Source organism: Cajanus cajan, chromosome 4, assembly GCF_000230855.2.
Source record: "Cajanus cajan strain Asha chromosome 4, NIPB_CcT2T_4, whole genome shotgun sequence".
Classification (NCBI taxonomy): Eukaryota; Viridiplantae; Streptophyta; class Magnoliopsida; order Fabales; family Fabaceae; genus Cajanus; species Cajanus cajan.
The window spans coordinates 73,308,599-73,333,032 of NC_138520.1; the positions used below are offsets into that span (position 1 = coordinate 73,308,599).

General features: G+C 31.0%; 1 protein-coding gene across 1 annotated transcript; it reads right to left on the reverse strand.

Moving 5' to 3' along the window:
- Positions 1-7,269: 7,269 nt before the first annotated feature.
- LOC109808283 (serine/threonine-protein kinase D6PKL1) lies at positions 7,270-13,726 on the reverse strand. Its single transcript, XM_020371200.3, has 4 exons — positions 13,426-13,726; positions 11,184-12,637; positions 8,313-9,175; positions 7,270-7,628 (listed from the first exon to the last, which is right to left on the reverse strand). The coding sequence occupies exons 2-4, from the start codon at positions 12,587-12,589 to the stop codon at positions 7,564-7,566; spliced, it is 2,334 nt and encodes a 777-aa protein (XP_020226789.2). The 5' UTR covers positions 12,590-12,637; positions 13,426-13,726; the 3' UTR covers positions 7,270-7,563.
- Positions 13,727-24,434: the final 10,708 nt, after the last annotated feature.

Sequence of the window (24,434 nt, forward strand, 5' to 3'; positions counted from 1 at the left end):
CTAAATTTTTATTAGCAAATAAGTGGAAAATGGTATTTGATCTACAGATCCTCAATATGTCAATAGTTCCCTGCCCGATAGTCATAGAAGTATCATCCTCTATATATGTGTGTTTTTTATTGATCAAAAATAAAATATATTGCTATGATTTATATATTTGGTTAGTGATGCCTCTTGATAGGAAAGAACAAGGACAAATATGATTTGTAGTTGTTGTTTGTGGGGGTAAGGGGTGGAAGTGAAAACTAAGGGAGTTGTGAGAAGTGGTTGGTAGGATAGAGTATGCGAGTTGAATAATGTGGAAACATGATTTAAAAAAAATATTAGTTTTATAACTACCTGATAGGTCATTATACTTTAAATAGCACATTAACTACATAGTGGAAAGCATAATCTACTTAATTACATTAAGGTTATCATGCAGCAATCACCTGGACATTCATGTAACAAATATAAGTATAGGGTGCAAAAAAATTAAAACAATTCCTATCAATATGACTGAAAACATAAAGCCCCTTAAGGGATTACATACACATCATGCACACATATACCATATATATGAAACATTCGAAAGTGGGAACAAAACAATCCTATCATCAATCAATGTCTCTATACAACAAATACTACACCAGAGTAGCAAACACAAAATAGGTCACCTTTAGCATGACTATCCACCAAAATCCAAGCCATCAAGTTATCTTTGCCATGCTCTCATACCAAGTAATCATTGCAAACAAACCGCAAGAAAAAAAAAAAGAAAAAAAGAAAATCTTGTGAGATAATTAACATAACAACATCAACATAAATGTATAACTTATACAACACATCCAACTTAAGCAACATCAAGTTAGTCGTAAGCACAACACCAACTTATCACCAGTTACATTTCAATCATCACATACAACATACAACACAACATAGCTTAGAAACTTTTCAACTTGTCACCAACAACATAAAAACTACTCAGCAACTTACAACACAAACAAAATTATCATCATGAATAACTTTAGATAACTAATATGTTATCACGTATATCAACCATAAAGATCTCTACAATAAAGATGAACAATCTAAGTAGTTTGGCCCTACCGAAACACTACGACTGACCTATTGCAATCATATCAAGTAAATACAACATTAGGCCTCATAAAATGTCTAGTAAACAACTTAAACTGATCAAGGACTAATGTCACCAAGTCATAGAGTTTCTCGAGCAGGGACTATTGCACTTGTAGTGTAGTGGGGCACTTGCCCCCTCTACCATTTGATACATACATATTTTTTTATCCAAAAAAATAATATATTTAAAAATAAGTTATATTATAATATATATATATATATATATTTAAATTATCGTATGTATAAAAATAAATTTGGAGGATATATTTATTTATTTGATGTTTGTCAAACTTTCAAAGAAAATTAATTCTTATATGTGATAAAGAATACTCTTTAATAACGAATCAATTTTTTAAAAAAATTTAATTATAATATATATATATATATATATATAAATATATATATATATATATATATATATATTAATGCTCACATATATAATGTAACATATTAAAAAAAATCAATTTTTGATAAAATAAAATTTACAGTATACATATGAACCTTTTGTGTTTTTTATTTATTGTACACGTTAATTAAAAAAATCAAAATAAAAAATATCGAAAGATTTATGTTCTATTTAAAAATTTTATTATAAAAATATATTTTAAAATAAATTACATCTAAAACTTTATATTAGATATTAAAAACATTTTTATATCATAAATAAATTTAATTTAATTTTTATAAAATTTAACATATTTATTTTTATATTTTTATTAGTGTTAAATTATTATAAAATAGGTCTTTAGGGTTATAGTTCTAACAAAACATTTAAAAGATATCTATGACAGATAAAAAAGTCATATTTAGAATATGTATTTTTAAAGAAAGTTAGGTTCAAATCTACAAAATTATAATATAATCTAGTCTAACCTAATTTATTTTCATCTTTAATTGTAATAGTAGATATAAAAGTTTGTAAAAAATAATTATGATATATATCTATACTTTTAAAAATTATATGTAAAATTTTTAATACTACAAATATATGAATAAGTATTGTCTCCACTATTAAAGTTTATCGATCTGTCATTGCTCTCAAGTACTCATGTCTGGTGTGAATAAGTTGTTTAGAGAGTTCCTCATTAAACCCTAAGCCTCATTAAACCTTAAATGAAGAAGATCTAATCTCTCTCTACTTTTCTTAAGAGCTTAACATATGAAGTTCATGTTTTAGGAAAATATTTATATACTCTTCTTTAAGTTAGATCAACTTAAAAATAACTAAAATTAACTTAACTCTCAAAGATTCATTGACTCTCCAAACTCTAAAATAACAATAATCTATCAATTAATCACATAAATCATATAATTAATTAATAAGACTAAAATGCAATGTTACAAATTAAAAATAACCGATGTAAAAAATTATTATTTGTTTACATTATTGATATATACATTAGTCATAGAATTGATTTAAATTATCTTTATTAATGAAAAGTAAAATTCATTCTAATGTATTAATGTATAAAATGAAAAGTAGAACAAAAAACACAATTGACACAAATGGCATAAATGTATAAGGGTTAAATAACACATGTGGCACAAATGGCTCTAATAAAAGACATAAATCTCTTTTTTTTTTCATCTATATCTTCTTAGAGTCTTGTTCTCTTGCATTTCTCTCTTGCTCTCACTCTTCTCTCTCTTTCCCTTCTTTAATATTAATGTAAAATATATTAATAATTTTTAATCGTTAAATATTTAAAATATTTTAAAATTAATAAATATATGAAATTAACTATTTTTTATTTTCATAAAATTTTCGTATATATACATTTAAACAATAAAATTGTACAAAATAGAAATTAAATTAATATATTTTAAAATTTTAAATTTTCAAATTAAAAAATAAAATAAAATTCTCTATACAAATACAACATAAAAGTATGTTCTATTATTTAGGTATATTAAAAAATGAACAAGGTTCATATCAAACCGACATTCACCCTCACTCGATTTATCCTATATACCAGCTACTACGTGATTTACATTAGCAATTATTATCTTTTTTTTTTTTACATTAGCCTATAATGTTTTAATATTATATATTAAATACGATCTGAAAATCTTATTCTTAAACTAATATTTTATAGGTAATATAGTGATAATTTTATAAAAGGTATAATTTGTTTAATGAAATATTCGATAAAATATTCCTTAAGTTTAATTTTTTTAATTGTTGATTTAATTAGAAATGTCTGTCATTAAGTTTTATGTATCTTTTATAAAATGCGTAAAGCTATAATATAACCCAAGCACAGACTAGACTAAAAAATTATTCCGATTAAAAAATTGGACAACCACGTTAAACTTGATTTCACCGACCATGCAACAAGTACTCGTTTTGAAAAGAAAGCGAGAGAGCAAATAAAGTTACCATATTAAACATGTGGGGTGGGGTCTTTTAAAGTGAGATTTTATTCTGAAGAATAAACTAAAACGTTATAGTAATAAACATAATTGTAATTAAACTTTTTTTTTCTAAACCACGTAATAGTTTAACTTAATAACTATAGTTTATCATTTTATTTTATAAAATAAATCTGTCATATATTAATAAAATTAAATTTATTAATATTTAAGTAATGTGATCATGAACAATTTATCCATTATGTAAAAATTATTTTACTATTATGGTTATATGATAATTTTTTAGTTTTCAAACATTTATATTATATAACATTTTATTTGTTTTTTTAATATTTTTTATCTTTCAATATTTCAATCAATAATGAAAACACATTCGTCTTGAATCTAATTTAATAAAAGATGCATACTTGAAATAATGCATTATGGAATTTATGGAATTTAGTCATACTATGTGAATTAAAGAAATTTCCTCCAATTTCATAATTTGCATCTAGCATTTCATTAATTGAAGTCCCCAATATATAAGCACAATGTTTAATAAGAGGGCTTAAGCTTGTGGTTATCGAGTAACTCCCATATGTAAGGTGTTTTTGTTGCCTCAAAATGGCTATAAATACACAAGTAGAAAATCTTTCTGTGTTATTATAAAAAATTATTGCCTCAATATGGTTAAATGACAATGATCGAACCCTAACGTCCTTACCTCCCTTCCATGGTAGGCTTAAATTAACCTCTAACTCTTCTATCCTATATCCTTCACAATCCACACTAAAAGTTGGAGAGACTAGCCATATTCTTTAGGCATTGCAATTATGTTGATACTTTTTTCATTTCCATTAAGAAAACCATGTTGATAACTTCAATTAAATAGAACTTTCAGATAACTTTGATAGTTTGACTATTTGTGGGTTTTTGTTGGGCATTGGGGGGTTACCATACATATACACATGTATCCACATTGGTAATTGGTGAGATATTATCCACTTTGGGCCCAAGTTCTTTTGAACATTACAGAATAATTTAAATTTAAAATATTTATATAAACTCATGTCTATCTTTTTCTTTGAACGATATGGGACTTTGCTTGCATCCCAATAGTTCACATGCCTACCATAGTTCCAACTTAATATTTTCATGAGGCTTGGTATAACTTGTCTATAGCCTATACCATTGATTTGAAGTCGATTTTTATTTTATTTTATTTTATATAATTATAATTCATAACAAATAAGTATTTTAAATTTAAATTATTCTGATTAAACTTATATTTAATATATATTTTTAAATATATAAATTAAATTTTATATTTATAATAAATAATTTAAATTATGATATAAAATTATTTATAAATTGAAATGGATATGCAATTAAGAAAATCAAATGGACAAATAAAAATAAAAGTAATTTGAGATCATTGAAAAGTTTTTTTTTTTTTTGCTAGTTGCAAAAATTATGTGTGAAATGCATTTTCTTATAAGAGCATAGAGAATTCAAAATCTCTAATGGAGGGCATGAGAATAGTGAAAGTTTCATTCTTCAAATTTTGGATTCTAATTTATAGTATAAGAGTATATCAAGAAATAAAGTTGTACTCATTTTACATATTTTTTTTCTATCGCAAACATGTCCAAACATGTCAATGAAACTGGTCCGTTATAAATCTTATATTCGAACATAAAGAAGCAAGCAGAACGAATTGAATGAAGAAGTAAAAAAAACGAGCGTATAATCTTAAGAAAATTATGATTCGGATAAAATTTATAATGATAAAATAGTAATTTTATATTTTTATAATATAGAGAAACTTTTGTTCTTATCAAGTGCATCCCAAACTAGAGAAAAGAAAATTAGAATTAAGTAATAAAAAATTATAAATTATAATCCATCTTCTTAAACTATGTTTTATCCAAACTACCATGGAACAACATTTCTTCTACTCCATCCTCATTCTTCCATCCTTTTTCACCGATCCAAAATTCACATGAGTACCTTTTACAAAGTTTATTCAACCAAACTGAGACAACTCCAATGATCAAGAACATTATTGTCCTTGTTCCTCTAATAAATTTATTCATCCTTGGGGTAAACGTTTTTTCCGTCTTCTCTTTTGTCTGCGTATTTCATTTGTCTTCTCTTCCTCAACTCAACCATTCATCCCTTATCTTTTGGCTAATAGTCCGAAACCGTTATATTAGACATGCTTTAACATGTTCCAGGAATTGAAGTCATACTTTTTCATCCTTCTTGAGGAAGGCTTGCGACATTTCTTTCATACTTTTAAAAACACAAAATTTCTTTCAACATTTCTTTTAAGGTTTAATGCAAGGTACAAACACCTAAATAAAACCAAAACAAAAATACAATAGCAACACGATTGATTTTCAACATTATCAGCACTCGAGTCCAAATGGAGCTACTTACTGTGGCACTTTTATTTTTATTTTTACATTTTGCCTCAACGAGATACATCAATGACACATTTCAAGTGTTTGTTTCAATCAAAGCAATGATTCAAGAGATGTAACTTCCCTTTGACCATACTACATGTTTTGGTGTACAGGATAATATAATCTTACCATTTTAATTAAAGAATAATGCGCTAAAATAAGGTATAATATATAAAATATTTCCAAAAAAAGAAGGTATATAGAAAGTAGAGCTTTATTTATTTTTATTGGTAAAAAAAGATTATAATAATGGTATCAGAGTTTATCCTAATGAGTATTATTGAATTATCAGGTCATCTCTTATCATGTTGTTATTAGACCACTTACAAGTATTTACACCTACAAACTTCAAGTTCAAGATGTTTAGTTTTCGGCATAAGAGAAGTGTTAGAGCCTCACATCCATTAGGAATAACACTATAATATATATTATATATAAATGAAGAGTAATCATCATTTTACAAAATGATTTTGTAAGGTTGAGTTAGACTCATTCTTACTTCTTAAAAATGAAGGTAACAAATCTCGAATCTAAGATCTTGTGTATATTCTTTCAACCCTTAATTATTATGTCAATCCTAGTGGTTCACGGAATAATATAATTTTAATATTATTATTAAAGAATAATATGCTTAAATAAGAGGTATGTTTAGAGTTGTATCAAATAAACAAATTGATCAAGTAGAATCTTGATCACAAATAAGTCAACTAGTTGTAGAAATGTCACTAATAACTAGCCAATGGCACGTGTTTATCTAGAAGGATTTAAGATAATTTTACGAGTCCAAATCATATGGATGCAAATTACCACATATAGCTGACCAAAGATAAATAAATAAATAAAAAACGCATATCAAGGTTCATGCTAGGATCCATAATTGCTCAATGAAGAGAGACTTTTGATTCATGATAGAGAACTATAAGCTTTGAAGGAAGAAAATTTTTAATTTTGTTGGGCTTTCATTATTTTGTGTTTTAATTGGTACTATTTAGATACTGGACCTAATTGTGTTAATTCAGTGTTGTCTTGTATTAGCAACTGTAATTACTTTAAGTGTTTGTATTGAGCCTTAGTGGGATCAGTGGCCTCATGTTAATATAAGATATGGAAGGATTTATAAAACATACTTTTGATTGAAGTTTTATTTCTCATCAATTTGTGAGAGAGAAAAAATACTATCTATATAAAATTCTATCAATTTGTCTCGATATATTAAGTCTAATAAACAATTAAATAACTTATGGGTGAGGATTGAGCACGAATTAAATAGTTTGACTTATGAGGAACTATTCAAAATAGCCTAATATATATCTACCAATTACATTGGTACTGCAATTATAACGACCATAATAATCATTTGAGAATAAAAAAATAAAATCTAATTATTTACTAATGTTAACCCACACGACTCATTAATTAAGCAAATTTTATAATCTTTGCGTGAATTGTATACCCGACTCTTCACTGATTTCAAACATCTCGGCTTTGGGCATTAAGTACAAAATTCTGGGACTCATAGGTGGTGCTGCTTTGTATAAAAATCACAATAGTAAAAGTTGCATTGGATCAGCATCATGCAAGTGGGCTTTCACTTTATAATATATCTATTCAGGGTTCGTTCATCTTAATCACTCTCCAATTTCTTTGATTTGAACACAAGAATAAGAAAAATTATATTGTGAAGCTTTTCTGCAAAACAACCAGAAATAAAATCAGAAACTAATTTCATAAAGCTAAAGTCCTTTTGAATGCATGCTTGACAATTTATAAATTACCAAACATGACCACTAATTTTGCGTGCCCCACAAGTGTGTCCACAAACAAGGTATTTTGGATTGATGACTATAGAACAAACAAGCTCTGAATTGCTTTTGTCACAATTTCTTAATCCTCATTCTCAACCTCGTTTCTCATGTGACCATGCATAATAAGATGAGAACGTAATTGTTGTCATTGTCAACCTCGTTTATGTCGTGATAATGATAATAGTGCAAGAATTTTACACCACCAATATATCAAAATATCAAAATTTAAAACATTCATAAAATGCTATCTTCTTGGAGCATTCTAAATAACAATATTGGAACCACAAACGAAACAAGCTTAATGAGAAATATCTAGATTTTGTATTGAGGCACTAGATCATAGATTATCTATATGAATTCTTGTATTAGACAAGGGGATCCAATCCTACCCTCTGAATATAACGTATCATTTCCAACTAAAATGGAATTCTGCTAAGTATGACTAAACTGAAATAACATGATATGATAATGTAGCTTTCATCTCTTGCAAAATTAACAAAGATGGAAAATAAAATACAAAGTAGATTGAGGAATCCAAACTAAAAGAACTCAAAGTCAAGATATTTACCCCCACCAGGCTTCATGTCATTACCCACCATTCTCTTACTACTGTTGTTGTTGTTGATATTGTTGCCAACGCCAACAGTATCAACTGGTTCAAACTTTGCTGGTAGCTCACATTCAACTGGTCTTGGAACCTCTGGTGGTGTGCTGCACCTGATCAACGCCCAGTTCACGCCTTCGAAGAAGGGGTGCTGTTTGATCTCGGTTGCGCCCCTCTTCACGCCAAGACGGTGCTGCGGCTCCTTCACAAGCAAACCGCGGATCAGATCTCGGCTTGCATAACTCGTGGCCGGCGACTCAGGAAACCTAAGCTGCTGGCCTACTACATTGAACAGTGTAGCACGGTTTCCTGATCCTTTGAAGGGAGTTTTACCATATAATAGCTCATGCAAGAAAATTCCAAATGTCCACCAATCAACTGCACTTCCATGACCTTCTCCTTTGATGATTTCTGGGGCAAGGTATTCGTGAGTGCCAACGAAAGACATCGACCGAGCCGTTGTTGGTTCAGCAATGAGCTCTGGAAGCGTGCTGGATGGCAGGCCAGGTTCGGCTTTAGGCTTTCGTGACTTCTTGTTTTTCTGAGCGAAGATTCGAGGCATGAAACATGAAGGCTGGATGCACACTGATGAAGGCTCAATGCAAGCCGGCTGGACACAGAATGCACCCCCAGCTCGTTTTGAGGGGTCGCCGTCGAAATTTCTAACAAGGGTAGGTGAAACAGCACATCTGAGAGAAAGATCAAAGTCTGAGAGCATTATGTGACCGTCGTCTCGTACCAGTACATTTTCAGGTTTAAGGTCTCGATACACAACTCCAAGCATGTGAAGATATTCAAGTGCCAACAGGACCTCAGCAGCATAAAAGCTACACATGCAGAGAATTACAAGTATTTTGTTAGTCCACACTGGAAAGAGAAATTGCATTTTCCTAAATACATCTATCTATATGAAAACCTATATATTATTCAAGTAAAAATGTAACATAGAATAAACAAGATTGTTTTAACATCTTCCTATTGTTACAGACTTCAAAGAGAAGAAACTCTCCATGTTATTGAACAACCCAGCATAACCACTGCTATAAAAATTTGTTACAATTCCAATAGTCTTAATATCAGAACAAAGATTACAGTCTAAGCTGCTACTATGTACAGACATCTAGAAAATAAGTCTCCTGTGCATAATCTACCCATGTAAACACCTAACATACGGAAGAAATTTTCCAAGACTCAACAGCCTCAATAAACATGTAGACATATTTCATGGGTCTCAATTGATCAATTTATTTTTACCATTAAATAATGCAGTTGTATTTCATCATGCACAATTTGAGCATATATGTTTAAGATCAATCTGTGTCAACTTCTGACATGATCACAGCCATAGCTACATCCCTTGTGGCAACTACAGCATTTTTGGTCAGTCACTTTTACCACTTCCACTTTTGGCCGATAGTTGTTTTAGTAACTGATTAGACTAACCAAAAACAAATCATTAACTCATTCTCTTTCAGGACTAACATATTCAACCCAAACAAAGCCTTCTTTTCCATTTCCTTTTCATCCTTGCACAATCCTTGAAGACTCCATTTAGTTGATAGACTAAACATAGGCTACAGATGCCATACTTTGAAGAACTAAAATGCAGTTTGTAAAACAATCTAGTCACTAAATTTAAGTGAAACACTAGTTTAGTATAATAGTACTCAACATAGAAATCAGAAATATTTATTAAGAATTAACATGTAAATTTCTGTATATTGCATCAAATGTTTGTGATAAACCAAAAATGTGTATGATGGAATAAATTTCAATATACTGTCATCTTTTTTTTTTTATAAATGAAGGCCCAAAAGCCCAAAACTAAGCAACTTCAATGCAGTTCAGGAGATCAGAAGCAACAAGAAGAACGAGGAAAATAAGCTTTCAAGTTTCAAATACAGTAACTTAAATCCAATGCATCTGGAACTGAAACCCTATGCTTAAAGCTTAAGTTCAGTATTTTTCCTTGTCTTATAAATTATAATTTATTTTTCCAATCAGGACAAAATATGCCATAATTTTTCTTGGCCACAGACCCACTAAAGCCTTCCTACTTAGGAACCCCTAGCTTTGGCTTCAAAATATACTTAAACATGCATGTAACTACACATTTGTATTGCTCATGGCACCCTAATGATCTGAATTATTTTAGCCTGCCATATTTTGCTTGCAAACTAGCTTGCAGAAGACCTGGAATAAACCTTCAATGTACTAAATTTTTTAACCTTTTACCTATCATTAATACAATAACATTCTGGAAGACATCCTGCTTTAGAGAAGCTGTTCTATATTCATTTACATACTGCAGCACAACCATAAGGTTGACAATGACAACATCATTTATAGCACCAAAAACCTCAGAAAATGAGAGGAATCAACAATGTTCCTCTACTTCATGATTGTTAAGAAAAATATAATCATGTACAGTACTTAGCAGTATCAACAACGCAAGATATGGAAGGAATCAGAAATTAGAAACAATACTCCTCTTCTTAATGGTTAAGAAAAATAACTCATTAGAAAAAATTTAGCATGTCCTTCAGGAGTCGGCTATTAAGAAATATTAAATAAGCGAGAACACAAAAGCAGCTCAATTAAACATCCATACTTCCCTCTTTCTTTCATCTTTTAATGCTTAGAAAATTTCTCCAGAAATTTCAAAAATTGAAAAACTATGGAACATGAAAAACATTACCATTTATCCGGGGAATGCATGAAAGGGAAAAGGCATTTACATGATCCTTGAATATGTTAAGAAAATCACACATGAACACATAAAGATCACAACTAATTTTGGTAAATGAATGTATATTTGTAAAGTACAAAACATACCGTGCAGCATACTCTGAGAAATGTTTCCCAGGTTGCCGTTGCCTTAAAGTGTGTAGATCACCCCCTGGACAGTATTCCATTACCAAACAGGAGAATCTGTCGGTCTCAAAATGTGTATACAAAGTAGGCAGAAATGGATGGTCCAGCAACTGCAATATCTCTCTTTCTGTCTGTGCCCTAGTCAGCTTATTTCTGCTTGCTAAGGATGCCTTGTCCACAACTTTCATTGCAAAATAGCACCGAGTAGCACTCAGTTCCGAGAGATATACACTTCCAATATCACCACAACCAAGTCGTTTGAGTAACCTAAAATGGCTCATCCCCAAAATCCCATCCCGTGCTCGGATGGCAAGGATAGCCTTCCACCTCGGATCGTTTCCTTTGTGAGGTTTATTGGCACTGCCAGTAATGTTACTCCAGTTGCTGTCATCACTGAGGCCACTGCTATCACTTGCTCGACTAGCACTAGTTTTTGCACTCTCAAGCGAATCCCCTCTTACACTTCCTTTAATGCTATCACAATTCCGGTCCAAACTAAGCATGCCATCACTAGTGACTGCATCACTACGGTATGTACTTGCACAACTATTAACAATGCTCATTGTTCTAACAACACTTGTACTATCAATACTACTATGAGGACTGACATTGCCACTTGGAGGCAAAGATGCATCCCAGACACATTCTTTCTCCTCTGAATCCGGGGCAAGGGGAGAGTTCTCAGTATTCTGTGATGCACGAGCGCCTGAGAATGGTGAGGATAAGTTACCAATGTCATTTGATTCTTCAACCAGGCTTTCTGCAGGAGAAACAACAGACAGGCTTGGTTTCTTAGCAGGAACACGAATTGAAAGATCTTCTAAGAAAGGACCCTTCAAGGACACACTCTTCATTAAGCATCCAGGATCTGATTTGGTTTGACCTATAGGTACATAAACCGTTCTCATAAGATCGGTATCAACAGGTTCTGGTGGATGACTAGCACCAGCAAATGAGCTTGGACCTGTTTCCCCAAAAGAATCATTGCTACCCTTCAATGTCTCAATATGGGGAACAAGCTCTACATGTTCTGGTAAAGATCCCTTTCCCTTCCACGTTCTTGTAGGCACAGGAGAGGGAGGCTCTTGACAGGATCGCGTATCAAATCCCATATCCTCTCTTACCAAAACAATTCGTGCATTTGATAATTGAGCCACTTCTCTTATGGAGGCTAGACGTGTCATAGGACCGTCCCGTGATTTCGAAATCTGATTCCCTTCTCTTGCTGGAATTCCACGCACACTTGAAACATCATGTCCATTTAGTCTTTGACCAGCTTCTCTTATAGCAGTCGTGTGTGCATTAGATACCTCAACAAGAACAGGCAAGGACCGAGGAAGTACCTTTGGTTCTGCAATCCTCTCCATATCCCAATATCACATATCATCAAACCAAGACTTCTACTAAAGAAAACCCTGCAAATAGAGCAAAGAACTAATTAAGTAGAAGCTTCACTCAATTTGAATTAAGTGAACTTTTAGTATATAAACAGTCATCAATAAAGAACAGGATGTATTCCAAACAAGCTAGGGAACTAAGTAACAGAAGAAGAATATGGAATCAAAAAATAAAGTAACCATGTTTTACTTAGTAGTGACTAGTGATAGCTGCCGAAAGCACCAACAGCATTATAAATTTGACCAACATAGAAACGACAAATGTAGAAAGCTCAATTAAAAAGCTCGAAGCATCAGGCAGCATAAATCACAGACACAATTAACAACAAAGCGTTGTGCAAAATCCATTTCCCCAATACTGAGCATAGCAGTGGATACTACAAAGGAGCTTAAATTATTAAAGTTTGAAAATTGATTTGTGTGAAATAAACATTAGTTAATTAGAGCAAATATCACGAAATGGTGGAATTTATGCCTGATAGAAAATATAATCAGTTAAAGCCTCACAGACCCAGACAAACTCAAAGTATAAACAATTCAGCAAAAACCCTGAACTTCAGAGGAAACAAGATATATAAGAGAGAGAGAGAGAGAGAGAGAGAGAGAAGAACCCAAAACAGGCAACAATAGGTATCGAAATGTCAAATGCAAAAAACCTCCCTACATTCTCTTTTGTTTCCATTGAAAAACTGTCTCCTAAAACACTTCAGATAAAACAAAAGAAAGAGAGATCTAGGCACCCAAAAGGAGAATAAGAAGGAAAAAGAAACGAAGCAGCATAATAGAGAGAAGGGACAATGACCCACCATTGAAATGAAGAAGAAAAACAATGGGTATCCCTTTGTATCCCCTCTTCTTCACAAAGTTGTCTCCTTTCACAACTCAACTCAACTCAGAGCTTCTAAGGTGTGAAAACACAATGGGCAGAGGAAGAACACAAAAACAAAAGCTTGAGGAAGAGGAGTGCTTTACTTTTGTTTTGGTTGTGTGTGTTTTTCTCTCACTAAAGTGTTGTTGGAGATAGTTATGGTTGGCTTTAGCTTTTTTTCTCTTTTTTGATAGTAGTATTTGGCATTTGAATGAGTGGGAAGAAGTTAATGATGGCAAAGGAGTACTGTGATTGTGGTACACTTTGTTGAGCGGGACAGAGAGAGTGGGGCCATAGGTGTCTCTTCTTTGAGCTACACTGCTTTTCAAAGGTGGGACTCAATCAAAGAAAGAAAGTGAATGCCCAACTCTAATCTTTTTTTTTTTTTAGAGTATCTTTATTTTTTTTATACCTCTTGGGATGCTCCATTAAACATCTCATTAACTCCTTAACACCAAATTACTCATCTCATTTAATGATGTTCTAATTTAGATTCTCAATTCAAATTTTCTACACCGATTCTCTGTACAGGAAATTGATCTATATTGTATTTGACTTAAATTTTGTATATGCAAATTTTCTAAAACTGTTTATTTTTATCATATTATAAATGTTTTTTAATTTCAACAAAAATATCTCTCTTTAAAAATACTTGTAATCTATATTTAAAAAAAAAAAAAAAACATTGATGCAAATCATGTTAGATATATTTAAAGTTGGTCTAATAATTTTTGTCTCTATAAATTATTTTCGATCTCTTGTAATTTTTTTTCATCCTTTTTAAAAATAGTTTTTATTGTTAATTATTATTAAAAAAATCTTATGCGTTAAACGAAATGCATATTATATTTCTCACAAATATCTAAATTAACAAGTTATTATCGAGTATCCACTAAAATTTAAACATATATATATATATATATATGTAATACTTAAAATATGTCATGTAATACAAAGAATTAAACTTGGTATTGATTAAGAAATTTCTTGTACATTGCATGTCTTAATATTTCGTGCATGAATATTTAATTGTTAATAAATTTAAATATAAAAAGTTAAATATTATTATTAAAATTAATTGTAAAATAATGTATTTTAAGAAATGTTTTTAAAAAACCCATTATAAATGAATTTAAACAAACCATTATTAAGGAGGTTCCTAAAATTGTATTTTATGAGGTAAATTGTTGGTCCTGGGTGGGACTTTTTATTTTTATTTTTATTTTGGTCAAGATGGATATTCCGGATGCTCACGAGTCACGAGAGATGAGGTTTTGGAAAAATCGTCTCCTTGCCTTCGCTTCGTTGCTCCTAATGGATGCTTTGGGCAACATGTTCTTTTGTTGATGCCTTCTTCTGTCTTATTTCAAACTATAATTACCAAATCACATAATTTTTATAAATAAATAAATAAAAGTGAAATAAAATGTGTAGCGCTCTCTAACCTGCATATAACACTAAGTATAATGAAAAAATTCTTTAAATAATAATTAAGTTCATACGTAGATAATTAACTAAAAATATCAAGTCTATTAGAAAATATCACGTTATAACTAGCATATTACAAAATTCAAAAATAGTCTTTAAATAAAACATTATGAAATAAGTTCAATATTATGTCCTAAGATATGATGAGTCATTATAAATGACAATTTCTAACTACACTTTAATATCACATTTTATTATAGCACTTCTAGATAAGGATTAGGCCTTGTTACTAATATTATCAATATCATGATAAGTCTCACCTGTAACAATATACATCCAAGAATAACAGAAAATGGAGAGTGAGAAGTATCTCACTCTAGTTTACGGTGTAAAATAATATTGAATACTCATACACATAACAACATAAAATTGTCATTTACACATGTATATAAACCAAGATAGCATAATAAGGTCAATTGCAATTTAAAACATAATTCATCATACAATTAACATCAATCCACATCTTGTTCTATAAATCATGGGTTTCCAGTAGGAACTACAATCACTCACATATTTTCAAACAATTCAAATTACACAAAATTACTATACATTATAATTCAAACATCATATATAACACATATAATTACGTATTTTTATTAATTACTCACACAATTTCACCCTAAACATTTTCTTATAGTTCCCACAGGAATCTATGAACAACTCAAGTTACACAAAATCAACTCAATATACAAAATTAACCATATAGATAAATCAGTAAAAGGGTTGAAGAGTCATATGGAAAACAACAAATCATCACAAATCATAAATGGGATTTCTCCCTTTCAAATTATGCATACAACAAAGACAAGGTTGGAGGTCAACCTCACTACCAACAATTATCTCATACCTAGACCGAAATTACTCACTTTCCCTTATCTTGATGAATTATAGGAGAAAGGCATAGATCTGCGTATAATTTCTTCCAGTCTTTGGTTTTGAGTTCTTTAGAATGTAAAGCATAAAAATGAGAAAGGTGAGAAAGGAAATTGACATAGCCCCCATTTTAATTAAAAATACTTAACCCCTCTATTAACCTAATCAGTTAAAACATTAATCATGGTTATTTTTTTCTTCCCTCAAAATAATAAAATAAAACAATTAATAAAATCATATAATATATAAAAGGCTTAAATATGTTTAAACTACATCGAATTAGATCAATTTTCATATTACTACTTTTTAAAAAAAAAAATTGTTTAAATTACTTGACTAATATTTTTTTTCAAATTAGTACCTGACGTTAGTTTCCTCTGTTAAATGATGACGTGGCAAACGGACTGCCACGTCATCGCCCAACGTTGTATGCCATGTTAGCACACAATGACCACCTCATTTTCCATGTAAATTGCCACGTCAGATTTGTAAATTTTTTAAAAAATTAGTTTCGCGTATATGTTGGAAATTTACAAACTCAAAAACCCATTCTCTCATTCATCTTCAACCTCATGTTTGAAAATTGTTCCTTTTTGATTTTGAAAATATTGAAGTTATAATTCGTTTTGATTTTCGTTTTCATTCTCCTTTTTCGTGAAGCTACTTCGTTTTTGTGTTCCTTCAATTTGGAAACGCGCATTGTACGTGGTTGTTTGTTCCTTGGGTTAGAAGTTTGAAGCACCGTTCTTCGATGACCATTTGTGGAGGTGAGATTTTGTAGCCATAAATAGAGGTAGTTGTTGTAATTGTTGAAGCATTACCAAAGTTGTTCTAAACGAAGCCCCTTGCCATTCTCCGTCTATGTTGAAGGTAAGTGGTTGGTTATGTTATTAGGGTTTACAATTTGATAGCCTTTAACTGTTCTGTTGCTAAGGTTTTTTTGACTCAAAGATTTGGTTTCTTTGCAGTTGTGTTAATGGGTTTCAATTTGAAACTTTATCACGGGGATCGTTTTGAGTTAGACCCCGTGATGCATTATGTTGGAGGCAGCGAGCCAGTGCATGTGAAGAATATGGATATGGATAGGTGGTCCTATTTTGAAGTCGTGGGAATTGTAAAAGAAAATTTGGCATATGGAGAACATTCTGTTAGACTGTGGTGGAAATTTGGTCCTTCTGATTTCAAAGAGATTAATTGTGATAGTGTTGCATTAGACATGTCAAACTTTGCAATTACTAACAATGTGGAAGTGAAAAATGTTTGCAATTTGTGATGGTGGCAATGAAGGTGTTGTTGGGGACAATTTCTGAAACAGTGATGATGACTCTGTGAGGGATGTTCAGTTGGATGATTTAGAGGAGGAGAGAGTTGCTGGATTAGATGATGAATTTGATGTAGAAGTTCCTCAATTTGGTCGAGTCAAACGTACTCAGACCCCTCTTTCAGTTTCTTAACCCACGAGAGAGTTATTCTTCTTCACCCATGAGAGAGTTCTTCTTCTTCTTTTAAGGTTTTTTCAAATTGTTCTTAAACCTCTCTTCCAGTTTCTTATTAAGTCTCAAATGTGGAGAATGAGGTGGCCATTGTGCGCTGACATGACATACAACATTGGGCGATGACGTGGCAGTCCGTTTGTCACGTCATCATTTAATAGAGAAAACTAACGTTAGATACTAATTTGAAGAAAAAAAATTTAGTCAGGTAATTTAAACAATTTTTTTTTTAAAAGTAGTAATTTAAAAATTGACCTAATTCGAGATAGTTTAAACATATTTAAGCCTATATAAAATAATCATATTTTTTCAATAAATATTATATAAAATAATTTTACAAACACTCTCTAATTAATTAAAAATATTCATAATTATTAAAAAAAATTAAATATTTTACAAACCTCTTTAATTAATAAAATATTATTTTAATAATTTTTAAAAATTTAAAATATTATAAAATACAATATATAAATAAGAAAGACCGAAATATCTAACGATTTAAGATTTTAAGCTTAGATATAATGTGAAATTATTTATATAATATGCTCACATTTTTCTAATAAAAACACTCTCCAAAGTTTTCTTTCCCTCACTATTTTTTAATAGTGTTATAATGATCGATAAATTTTAAGCAGGTTTATATAAATTAATATTTTAGTTATAGATTATAATGACAATTTTTTTATATAGTTAAATTTGTTAGAAATATTTTAGTTGCTAATAATTTAAAAAAACTATTAAAATTTAATTAAACATAAATATAAAATATAATATATGGAAGGGTTAAATAACTAAAAATTTCATTAAAAAGAATATGTTTTTGACATAATTTATAAGTGAACTTTTTTAGTTAGTTGCAAAAATAACATAAAATTTGTGTACCCAGGGAAAAGAAAGTAATAATATTAAGAATATCTATCAAGAGAAGGCAAATAATTAAACTAAAATAAATTACCATCAGTATTTATATTATAAATTATTTTTTAACACATTTCAAATTACAAGAATAATTTACAATTATAAATGTTTATTTAATTTGTAAATGATAAATTTTTTGTGGAGGCAGCTGTCCCACTCTAATACATTTGGATCTGTTACTTGTGTTTCCACTAAAATATTTCCTAATTAAATGTATGTATTTTTTATTAGTAAAAAAAATATAATAATGATAATAAAATTTAAATTTAAGATCATATATATATATATATATATATATATATTAATTTAACCTTTTATCATTATACCGATCTTCATAGTTTGAAAATGTGTGTGAGGTAAGTATTTACAAATTTGAATTGGTAAAATTGATTAATTTAAAATTACTATGATGAATAAAACTAAAATTATAGTAAAGTTGAGTAAAAAAGTTAAAACTCACTGCAAGTTATAAGTTATCTCGCATTTACTGAAGTTTAAATTTAAAGATAAGATTAGTTTTAGTTCAAATTAATTAAACATGTTAGTACAATAACAAAAACACATTTATTCAAGGTGATTCTAGGGAATAGAGATGCAAACGTATTTTCAAAGCATCAAAGGGACACAAAAATAGTCTAATATTAATGCTGGTTAAATAACCTTATAATTGTATTTTCTGAATAAAAAAAACTCTTAAACCAAAAGTGTAACTTAGACTCAAAATAAATAGTGATATTTACAATCGAGGGTGACCAAACTTGTTGTTGGGGTTGTACCGAATTAGGTGATGGGAAAATAGAGATGCAGCGGATTGAAACCCCACCATGTGAGTTACGTTGCACCCGTCATTTTTGTGGTACACTGACATTGTAGGTTGGTGTGTTATGTCAAAGAAACAAATGTGAAATATGAAAATTTTAAAAAATACATTTTTTTATCAAAAGATTTCAATAGTCAATAATTGATTTCTTTTGATGACAACAAAGTTTTTTATATATATATATATACGTATCTAAATTTGAATCTTTGATAATATATGTAAGAAAACTCAATTAACTATTAACCATAATTAAATCTTATTTATAAAAATAGAAGAATATTCAATACAGTTTGTTTAAATAAAATCACATGAACTATTAGAGTTCGCTTAAGAGCGAGAGATTGAAGTAAAATATACTGAATTTTAAGTTCAAACTTTAACATTATTATTATTATTATTAGTATTATTATTATTCTAATAAATAAATAAAAATCACATGAGGTTAAGGTTAACCCATAAACCACAAAATTAATTACCCATATAGTTCAATTTCATAATCTAATTTTTGCTCAGTTAATTTTGCCCTTTATTTATATCAGTACGTAACACGCCTCTTTCACATTACTTACTAAAGTGCTTCAAGTGTTAACATACGTCTTAATTTTTAATTACTCCATTTTTCACTCTCATATATTTTTCAAATTGTGTGGTTTTCTTCTGTATACTTGATTAATTCAACATTTTTTTGGACAAACAATAAAATTTATTATTGTTTAAACAAAAAACATATTAAAATAGTTATTTGAAGCGAGATCATTTTTAAGAATTTATTTTAAAATTTTATCTTTGTTCATAAATTAATTAGCAACGTTGTTTAAAAAAATAATTAAAAATAACTTTATATTCCAATATAAACTTTTTTATAATCAAACTAAAATATAATTTATTCTTTAAAAATATTTATTATAAATTTCAATTATACAAAATAAATAGTAAGCATGTGTATTCATAAGCTAAACAGCACTAATAGCATGTCTATAGCTAATAGGCTAACTATTTGGCGGGAATAAGTTTTCCTGATTCAATGCTTCTTTTTTTTATAGATAGGACACCAAAATTGATCGATACTTTCACTGAAAAAGAAAAGTGTTAGGTAGAGGAAATGTGACAAACAAATCACGCAATAAGCCTTTTTTTTTTATAATTTTCCTCGAAGTAATGAGTCAAAGTATGATAACAAATTCCTCATTAATTTTGTTCTTACATTAAAAAGCAAATTGAAACGAGGAAACAATAGCAAGAATCTTTGATTAGAATAATTGGTAATAATTTAGTGTAGATAAATGATGAGTGGCAGAGTACGTAGCATGATGTTTACACAAAAGATGCGATGTGGAGTCCACCAAAGTATTGCCACTTCTCATCCTTCAATTTTAATTCCTTTTCGCTACAAATAAAGTTGCCCTAGCTAGGGATTTTTTTTACGTACAATCACACTCTTCACAAATCACTGCGTCATCAAAACTAATACGGAATGTTAGAAACAATCAGAGAAGAGGAAGGAAGAAGATTGAATAAGAATCTGTAAAATTGATCTGTAAAATTATATTGTAGAAAGGAATACAAGAGCTATATATATATACCTAAGAAGAGAAGCCAACAGAAAATTACTAAGCCAACTCAACTAACAAACTGTATCTATTATTACATGGGAATGACTTGATATCCTTTTTATCCCCCTTCAAACTCAATGTGGAGTATCTGTCTAAGTGAGTTTGTCTCGAAGATCTAAAAATATTGTTGAACTGGGGGACTTGGTTAAGAGATCTGCAACTTGAAATCTTCCTGGAATATGTTTAACTTGAATTTGACCACGGGCCACTCTTTCTCTAACAAACCATAAATCTAACTCAAAGTGTTTTGTTTTGGTATGCATAACAGGATTGCCAGAGAGAAGAACAACTCCTTGATTATCACACCAGATTAAAGGTGGTTGTTTACTTTTGATATGAAGCTCAGAAAGAAGATTTTGAATATACTGAATTTCAGTAACCAAGCTTGCCAAACTACGGAATTCAGCCTCTGTGCTGGATCTTGAGACCACTCTTTGTTTCTTTGCCATCCAAGATACTATATTTGAACCCAGATACACACAATTTCCTGATGTGGATCGCATATCATCTTGATCACTCGCCCAATCCGAATCACAGTAAGCAATTATTTATGTATCACTAGAGGCCTTATAGTGTAAACCATGGTGAAGAGTGCCTTTGAGATATCGTAGAAGACGCTTTGTCGCTTTCCAATGAACTTCAAGAGGATTATGCATGAATTGACACAACTTGTTTACTGTGTAAGCAATGTCTGGTCTAGTGATTGTAAGGTATTGAAGAGAGCCAATTACTGACCTATAAAGACTAGGATCATGACAAGCTTGAGTACTATCACTTATAAGTTTCAAGGAAGGGGCCATTGGAGTTTTAATTGACTTGGCCGTAGACATGTTCAGTTTATCAAGTATATCTGTAAGATACTTGGTTTGAGAAAGATGAATGCCACCTGCATTATCAGAATTAACTTCGATGCCTAGAAAATGATGAAGTTTACCAAGATCCTTAAGAGAAAAGGATTGATGAAGAGTCTGAATAAGATTTTGTATGGCAAGAGATGAATTGCTGGTGATGATGATATCATCAACATATATGAGAATGTATATGGCAGTGGTGCTGGAGGTAGAGATGAATAAAGAGTGGTCTGATCGTGCTTGAGTAAAACCCAACTGGAGTAAAGTGACAGTCAGTTTTTGAAACCAAGCTCGAGGAGCTTGCTTGAGACCATAAATGGCTTTACGCAATTTGCAAACAAGATCTGAATTCCCTTGGTGAAATCCTTGTGGCTGATGCATGTATATCTCTTCTTTTAAATCACCATTAAGAAAAGCATTGTCCACATCTATTTGGTGAATTGGCCATCCTTTAGAGACAGCAAGAGCAAGAACCACACGAATACTGACAGGTTTGATGACAGGACTGGAGGTATCTGTATAATCCACCCCCTATTGTTGATTGAAACCTCTTGCCACTAATCGAGCTTTATGTTTGAGGATGGGGCCATCTGGTTTGTATTTGTTCTTGAAAACCCGTTTGCACGTTATTGCTTTCCTGCCTGGAGGTAAAACAACTAAATCCCAGGTATGATTCTTCATTAGAGCATTGTACTCATTTTGCATAGCTTGTTTCCAGTGTTTGGTTTCAAGAGCTTGGACAGTAGTTGTTGGTTCAGAGGTTGCCAAAAGTATTTTAGGCTTAAAAATGCCAGCTTTAGCTCTAGTGGTCATAGGGTGACAATTTTGTGCAGGAGAAGCTGATTGGGGTTGAGTGTGAGATTCAAGTTGTAATGGAGTTGAGGTGTGTGTATCTGTTGACGAAGAATTTGAGGAAATGATAGGTGTAAGCTGACCAGCAGATTGAGTATTACAAGTAGTAGGAAGTTGGGTAGGTTGGAGGTTAGGTGAAATAGGTAGTTGGGATGGTAAAATGGGTATTGTTGGCACACCTTGGGCTAAAGAAGTTGTTGACTTACCTGCAACGTGGTTAGTACTGAAAACAAAAGTACCAGGGAATGTGACTTCATCAAAAATCACATTCCTGGATATAATGATTTTTCCATTGTTTGTAAGACATTTATACCCTTTATGTTGGAAACTATATCCAAGAAAAATGCATTGAGATGATTGAAAATCCATTTTGTGACTGTTAAACGGCCTTAAATGAGGATAGCAAGCACAACCAAATGGTTTTAGCAAAAGATAATTGGGCAGCTTCTTAAAAAGAATTTCATACGGAGATTTCATTTTAAGGGTAGATGTTGGAAGTCTATTTATGACATGAATAGCAGTACTAAAAGCATCTGTCCAAAATAAATGAGGGAGACCAGCTGAGGATAGAAGAGTTAGACCAACTTCTGTGATGTGTCTATGTTTTCTTTCAGCTGTCCCATTTTGTTGGTGAGTATGAGGACAACTGATTCTATGGATTATGCCATTTTCATTAAACATACGTGTAAGACATGTGAATTCTTTTCCCCCATCAGATTGAAACATCTTGATTTTTCTTCCAAATTGATTTTCAACCATAGTTTTAAAATGTCTAAAGTGATGTGCAGTTTCAAACTTATTTTGCATAAAATAGATCCACGTGAACTTGGAATATGCATCAGTAAAGTGAACATAATATCGAAACCCCTCTCTAGAAACATAGTGAGAAGGGCCCCAAACATCGCTGTAAATGAGATCAAGGGGAGCATGATATATAGTAGTGGAATCAGGAAAGGGAAGAGCATGAGATTTTCCAATACAACAGGATTTGCAAACAGAGAAATTTTGATTACTATTAACAGGCATAAAAATATTACAGGATTTCATAACAGCTTCTACAATTTTCCTAGAGGCATGAGCCAGTCTAGTATGCCATATATCATAAGATTTGTCAAATCTTTGAACATTTAGAACAGTAGGATTAGTAGAGACATGAGTAGTATTATTCACACAAGTATCAGGTTGCAGAAAATTGACTTCATCAAAGACATACAGGCCATTTTAAAGAGTCCCTTGCAGAAGAGTTTCCTTCGAATCCTGAGATTTAACAAGACAATGATTGGTGTGAAACTCAACAAATACCTCATTATCTCTACAGAGCTTTGAAACACTTAGCACGTTTTTGGTTATTTGAGGTACATGTAGTAAATCCTTTAAAGTGAACACTTTAGAGGACATAGGAGTGTGAAAGAAAGAAGTACCTGTATGATGAATATCTATTGCTTGACCGTTACCCATATGAATCTTGTCTTGGCCTGAATTAGTGGTTCTTGAACCAAGATTAGTCAAGTTAGGGGTGAGATGATTGGTGGCTCCTGAATCTGGATACCACTGATCATCATAGGCCATGGTTTGGGAACCAGCAAACATAGCTTGCATCTGTTGTTGATTTCCTGAGTTGGAAGAATCAGAAAGATTATTGAAATTTGGTTCAGTATATTGTTGATCATACCTGTGCCAACAGTGGAAGGCTATATGACCGAACTTGCCACAAACTTGACACTGTGGTCTGTTTCCTCTACCAAAATTCTGATTAAATCTGCCACGACCTCTACCTCGTTGATAACTTCTACCAGTAGGACCATTGTTGGTAAGACCCCCTCTCTGATTGTGAGGCTGTTTTCTGGTTTGGTAATGACCTTGAGCCAAATTGGCTTGAAGCGGGACACTGTCACTTTTTTTGTGCTTTTCCAACCGTTCTTCTTGAGCCATTAACAAGGCTTCAATTTGTTCAACAGAGTAATCATCTGTTCGTGTAAGAACAGAAGTGATGAAGGGATCATATTCTTCTGGCAACCCATCGAAAATAGCATCTATGT